Source organism: Triticum aestivum, chromosome 3B (genome assembly GCF_018294505.1).
Source record: "Triticum aestivum cultivar Chinese Spring chromosome 3B, IWGSC CS RefSeq v2.1, whole genome shotgun sequence".
In the NCBI taxonomy this organism is placed as follows: Eukaryota; Viridiplantae; Streptophyta; class Magnoliopsida; order Poales; family Poaceae; genus Triticum; species Triticum aestivum.
In genome coordinates this window covers 388,192,200-388,198,641 of record NC_057801.1, presented here as the reverse complement: position 1 = coordinate 388,198,641, position 6,442 = coordinate 388,192,200, and the positions used below count along the sequence as shown (strand labels likewise).

Below are 6,442 nucleotides of genomic sequence, written 5' to 3'. Positions count from 1 at the left end.
GAGGGGTTCCTGACGTGGGAGAATCTATCAAAGCATGAAGATGGTTGTGCCACCGAAACGGTATAGCACCCCTGAAAAAAAGACGGTATAGCATCCATGGTATGCAGAACATGGTTTTGCCACCGCTGTTATACGTCATGACGCACTCGTATGTCATTCAGTCACCTACACTATCCGTTCTATTCCCAGGCTACAAAAATGCACAATCCTTTTTGTTCTTTTCCAGAAGCAACTAAAGTCGTGGAAACTTTGATAATTCCAAGCACCAACTAAACCTCCATTTCGTTGGTGTACTGTACACCCATCAAAAAGTGCATCCTCCCAAATTCTCTCAATGCAGGAGAGATAATACTCAACAGACTCTGGCCTCTGCTTTTGCCCCTTCCTGTGGGCCATTTTGATGCTTTCTTTTCTTTAGCCATCTTCTTCCATCCATGCAACAAGGAATCAAATCTTAACTTTTTTTATTTCCTCGCACCACCATTCCTTTTTCGTTTCCATTGACCAAGATTGGGCATAAATGCCCCATGGGGCCTCCTCCTCAAGGTCGCTGCTTCCCCTTCGGGGCCCCCTGGGCATGGCGAATTGGAGAGCAGAGCATGCCCTACATACGGCGCTCGCTTGACGCCATGGACGACCGGGAGGGAGGCTGGAATGGAGGAGCTGGCCTCTTATTCTCCCTCCGGTTTGACCCCATGAGGGCGGGCTTCGATCGTGCTCTGGCCAGCTTCCCTGTTTCTGCGCTGATTAGCCGCCTTCTTGGATGGGGCAAGAACAGTGGCCAAGGGAGGCCGCAGGGGGCCGTGATGGTCGCCGCCGCCGTTGCTCTTTACGCGGCTGCGCTCTTTGTTTCAGATCAGCAGCCTCGCCGGCGACGCCTGGCTGCTTCTGCTGCAGCTAGGCCAACTTCTGGTATGCAGCTTGTTTCATTAGTTGATCGCACCCTGCGCTCGTGCTCAAATTCTGATCATCTGCGACTTGATTTGCATCGATTTGTCTGCAGCAACCAGACCTCGTGCTCTGCCTACGCCGGACGATGGCCTCAGAATTCTGTCATCGAATGTAAGTCATGATCCTTGGCTAGAGCTCCCGTTTCTCCATGATGGCGAATTCATGCAATCCAACTAAACTAATTGCTTGCCCTTCGTATCAAAGGATGAATATCTGGAAAACGTGATCCACCGCGTGTCGATCGGTGCCGGGGACGATGAGCCGGTTCTGGTGGCAAGAGTTCAGACCATGCCACCCGACGTGGCTGGAGCAACCTCTGCATGGGAAACGGAGCACGATAGGCTGGAGAAGGAAGAGGTCGAGCGATTCAAGCAGCTGTGGCTGTCGCTCGTGGAGCGGGAGCAGAGGCTGGAGCTCCGGCTGATGGACCTCGACGGCCTTATAGAGCAAGAGGCCACCGTGAAAGAGCTCGAGAACCGCGTCGGCCTCGCCGCCGTGGAGGCGCGGCTCCTGGAGCTCAAGGTCTTGTCGCTGGGTGAGGAGAACGAGAGGCTCAAGGCCCAGGCGGCGGAGCTGGAGGCCGTCCGGGCCCAGCTGGGGCGCGCCAAGGAGAAGCTGCGGGCGCTCAAGGAGCGGGTGCAGGTGGAGCGGGAGGAGTCTCAGAGCGAGGCGACGGCGCTCCGGGACAAGGTGACGGAGCTGGAAAATACCGGCGAAAAGAGGGAGAGGGTGCTGGCGGCGGAGGCGGCGGAGCTACGGAGGGCCAAGGCCGCGCTGGAGGAGGAGAACAGGGAGCTTGCTCGGAGGTTGCGGGATGCGGAGCAGGTCTCCTCCGCTGTTAGTTTGGTTCGTGAGGTAACTGCATTCCTCATTCTTGATTTGAATGCAACATTTTCTTCCATTTCGTTCATACGTAGTATTTGCGAAAATCAGTAGCACATGTCGATTTCTCCAGATTTGTGTGTCGATTTTCGAATGGCTTGCAGCTTTGGTCAAGTCAACAAAGACATATTCTGGGAGAGAAAAAAAACAAAAACAAAAAAACATGGAACTGTATATTATATTTCTTTGTCAACCAAAAAGTCCTTCTTTCTAAGCTCATGATGCTTTCAAATAGCAAATCCAACAAAATAGTTTACATTTGAAACCAGTTCTTTGGATGTCTTGATTACTTTTATGCTGGCTTGCTGTTTTGTTGGCAAAACGCAAGATGGCCTTTTCATCTTGATTGGTTTGGAACAAAGTGGCGGCTGAAATCTCTGCCAAGTTGTTTTTGTAATATGTCACTGTCACAGCTTTGATTTTTTTTTTGAGAGTAAGCATAAGCTTTATTACGCAACCGCTGGGCCTAAATCGCCCGTTACAACGTCAGTCACAGCTTTGATTTGACGCTAAGGCTATGTTGAGAACCTTCTGAATTATTACTTGTTATTCTCATTTGGCTCTTGCGAGTTATTTACCCAAAACAGGTAACAATTTGATACCACACTCAAGGCAGGGCCCAAAAAACCATCAGAAATGCGCCTAATGCGTAACGCAGAGCACTGATGCTAGAATTTGATCGTGAAAACAGCAAAGCCGACAGGTGAGGCCCACTTGTCAGGCTGACATGGCGTGCCTATGTGGACAATTTGCTGACTTAGACAAGGGTCCCACCTGTCAATGACTCGACTATTTATCTTCTTCCTCTTATCTTTTCTTTTCCTATCAATTTGGGTCCCTGTAAACTTTCAACAAACGCAATCGGGTCCTTACAAACAAATTTAAAAAAAGCCATCGGGTCCTCTTGTGCTCAAGATCGAGAAGAGCTACGCCTGCAACTGCGCTCGCCGGCCAGCCGCCCTGAGGAGCGCAACGGCGAGAGGTCATGGCGCCGCTGCGGAGCTCCCTTCCCTCGCCCGGGTCGTCACCCAGTGCGCCCAGCCGTCGTAGAGCTCCCTCCTTTCGTCCATCGGCATCCAGTACCGCCGCGCTGCTTCTACCTCCATTAGCCCGAGCAGGAGGACCCGCGTAGGAGACGGCCTAGGGGCGGCCCGATGCTTCTTGCACCGCGAGCCACTGGTCGCGCCGCAGGTAGCCGCGATCCGTTAGGGCCCGGCGCTGCATCCGCCTTCATGGAAGTAGATCGAAGTCCAGCGGGGTGGCTCAACGAAGATGGTAGCTAGCTGTAGTGGGTGGACGGCACGCCGGTGGTTGGATGGCTCGCCGTGGTTGGACTCCGGCGGCGACGTGGGATGGCTGTTCTCGGTTTTTTTGTCAGGAATAGAGAGGGGAAGAAGAAGATGTATCCGATAGGTGGGGCCTTGGGCCACCTCAACGAATTATTCACATATGCAGGCCACGTCAGCCCGGCAGGTGGGTCCAACTTGTCAGTTTCATTATTTTCACAGGCAAATCAGACAATCAGTGCTCTGCGTTACATATTAGGCAGATTTTTGGTGGTTTTTTGTGCCCTACCTTAAATGTGGTACCAAGTTGTTACCCTAGCCCCAAATGTGATGGTTTTGGATAAATAACTCGGCTCTTGCGTGGTGCAATTGAACATATAAGGTGACCAATTAGTTTATCTTATGGTCACAGCTTGGCGATTATGACCTGAACAGCAACATTTTTTCATCTTACCTTTTCTGATGTATTACTATTTATAATAGGTTGAAACTTGCAATTATGCTAGTTGCGACACGTTTTAGCATTTCTTTTTTCTCGATCTTTATTCAATACCTTTCTAAACTATGTGAACGCCAAACGAATAAGTTGCTGCATTTTTTTATTCGTTTCAAAAAAACAGTTGATGCATTTTTCCAAAACATCCTATAATTCTTGAGATTCAATGGCCAATTGGCGAATTACCCAAGCAAAATGGGGAGAATTCACGTTTTGTTGATAAGCCTTGGAATATATATATGTGCCAGTTTCTCCCTGTCCCACCGAGAAACCACGCGCACATGTGCCACTATCTTTTGAGAACATTCCCTCCCCACAAGTGCAAAGACTGAATTTTGCTTACTCTCTTTCCCTAACTGTCATGTGCTACTCTCTTTCCCTAACTGTCACAGGATTTCGATATGGGCAACCTTCTTTCGTCTATGTGGCTGAACATGCTAAACAATCTTACCCTTTTTTTTCTGAATTGATTAGGACGACATGGTTGATGAGGCAAGCTACCTGAGGGAGGCGAACGAGAGGCTGACGAGGCAGATCGAGCAGCTACACAGCGACCACTGCGCGCACGTCGAGGAGCTCGTATACCTCAAGTGGGTCAACGCCTGCCTCCGCCACGACCTCCGTGGCGGCGACCATCACCCCTCGTCCGCCCAGCAAGATCAGGACGGGGCTGGCAGCGCCATGCCGTCGGCCATGGACCTGAGCAAGAGCATGAGCTACCGCTCCAGCGAGAAGGCCAAGGAGCTCATGCTCCAGTATGGCAGCCTCGGCCTCGACGGCTACGACCCCGTGCTCTTCTCGCCGCTCAACGAGTCGACATACGGCGATGGCGAAAGTCACCAGCAGCGCGTTGGAGATCAGGACGAGCCAGGGCGGAGCCCGGTCGTGCCGTCGCCGGCCGCGGCCGCGGCCGCGCCCGAGCATCGGGCCGGGCATGGCAAGCTCAAGTTTCTGAGGAATATCAAGAAGCTGCTGGCGAGCAGCAGGAGGAGCCACGGCCACGACCGCAAGAGCAAGAAGGCCGCGCCGGACCACGAGCATCTGGAGAAGGCGATGCGGTGGCTGTCCTCCAGCAGCCACGACGCGCTCGGCGCAGACAGCTCGTACGAGAGCACGCCGCTGTCGTCGTGCGACCGGACGCCGCTGAGCAGCGTGACGACCGTGGACTTGCACGCCCGTGCGCGCGCCGGGGGGGCGCCCTCCGCGCCGAGGCTGGAGACGGAGACTAAGCTGGCGAGGTCCAAGAGCGACAATGGCGCGTCCTTCGGGCGGGAGGCGACCAGGTACCACGCTCTCCGGCCGGACCGCCCGGCCGGTCCCGGGACAGACGGGTTACACTCGCCGGAGAAGATTAGAAGGTACTCAGACGAGTTGACAAGCTCCTGATCAGTATGTTAGTGCATGGGACGCTCTCCTGCAGGGTGATGCTTTTGCACAATAAACTCACTAACAGCAACCGGTCTGTAAGACGAAATGGCAATTTTCTTCATGTTCTTGTGTAAAATACATGTTGAAGGGGCGCTTGGATTGAGACGTTCGACAAATGGCGCTTTTATTAGCTTTAGATGTAGCATTAAAATCATAATGAATACACAGCAAAACCAAGTTCAAAAGTAAATAGAAAATTTAAAAGACGTTAGGCAGCAACACAGTTAAAAAAATAACGGACACCTGAATATATTACTCCCTTCAATCCAAAATAAATGTCGCAGCTTTGAACTAAGATTAGTTCGGAGGGAAAGGTTTATATTACAACTTGCGATTGTGGATCAAATATAGAGGAGAGATATAGGTGCCAAGATCTGGCATCGTCTCTTAATGCGATTTCTTTAAATCTATGAAGCCAAAGCGAGAAGCGTGATCCTGAAGAGATGGTTCTTCTCAATGATGAGTGCATTGCGCGAATCCCAAATTTTTCAAAGGATGGTGAGCACAACAAATGGACTCTCTCTCTGTGCATGCGTGACCCCTGGCAGGAGTAAAATGCACAGAACCATCACTTTCGTGTTACAACTTGCATAAAACCATCACTTTACAAAACATGACATTTTGCATCGAACCGAAGAATTGACAGTGGCAAAAAACACTAATGAAAAATGCTAAGTGATTCAGTGGCATCACTAATTAATTGGACCCACCTGTCGGGCTGAGTTGGCAAAAAGAAAATTACACATAGACATGTTGACTTGGTCTTCTCCCCCCTCCCGCCTCTCTCTCTCTCTCTCTCTCTTTCTCTCTCTCTCTCTCTCTTTGAAGCATTCGATCAAACACAGGACGAGCAGCGGCAGCCTCACGTCCTCCACCACCATTGCCTCCTCCTCCCCTGCCTCGGTGTCCCGCTCGCAGGCGCACGACACTCCTCTGCCTGGTCTGAGCCAGCGAGTCCACCGGTGCGGCAGTGTGGATCTCGCACCTCCTAGTTCGTGGCAGATGGTCAGCGTGGGAGGAGGCAGGTCGAGCTTGTGCACCTGACGAGGTGTTGTTCATGTTCGTGGTAAACGCCCGCGGGAAGCACATGCTGGTGAGTGCGGCGGAGATGCCGACCGCGCTGGCCAGGAGGGCGAAGATGAGCACGGTGGTGGTCACTGGTGGCCGCCGTCTCTCTCTCTCTCTCTCTCTCTCTCTTTGTGTGTGTGTGTGCATGCATGACCCCCGACAGGAGTATGCACAGAACCATCACTTTCGTGTCACAACCTGCATAAAACCATCACTTTACAAAACGTGACATTTTGCATTGAACCGAAGAATTGACAGTGGCAAAAAACACTAATGAAAAATGCTAAGTGATTCGATGACATCACTAATTAATTGGAGCCACCTGAAGAAA

General features: G+C 51.6%; 1 protein-coding gene across 1 annotated transcript; it reads left to right on the top strand.

Annotated features, from left to right (window-relative positions):
• Nucleotides 1-310: 310 nt before the first annotated feature.
• LOC123069990 (uncharacterized) lies at nt 311-5,159 on the top strand. Its single transcript, XM_044492989.1, has 4 exons — nt 311-912; nt 1,004-1,062; nt 1,156-1,806; nt 4,090-5,159. Exons 1-4 carry the CDS (start codon nt 528-530, stop codon nt 4,999-5,001), a joined length of 2,007 nt encoding a protein of 668 aa, XP_044348924.1. The 5' UTR covers nt 311-527; the 3' UTR covers nt 5,002-5,159.
• Nucleotides 5,160-6,442: the final 1,283 nt, after the last annotated feature.

Coding starts and splice junctions, on each gene's coding strand:
- LOC123069990 (XM_044492989.1), top strand. CDS start 528: ATGGGGCCTCCTCCTCAAGGTCGCTGCTTCCCCTTCGGGGCCCCCTGG. Junction 913..1,003: donor TGCAGCTAGGCCAACTTCTG/GTATGCAGCTTG, acceptor ATTTGTCTGCAG/CAACCAGACCTCGTGCTCTG. Junction 1,063..1,155: donor TCAGAATTCTGTCATCGAAT/GTAAGTCATGAT, acceptor TTCGTATCAAAG/GATGAATATCTGGAAAACGT.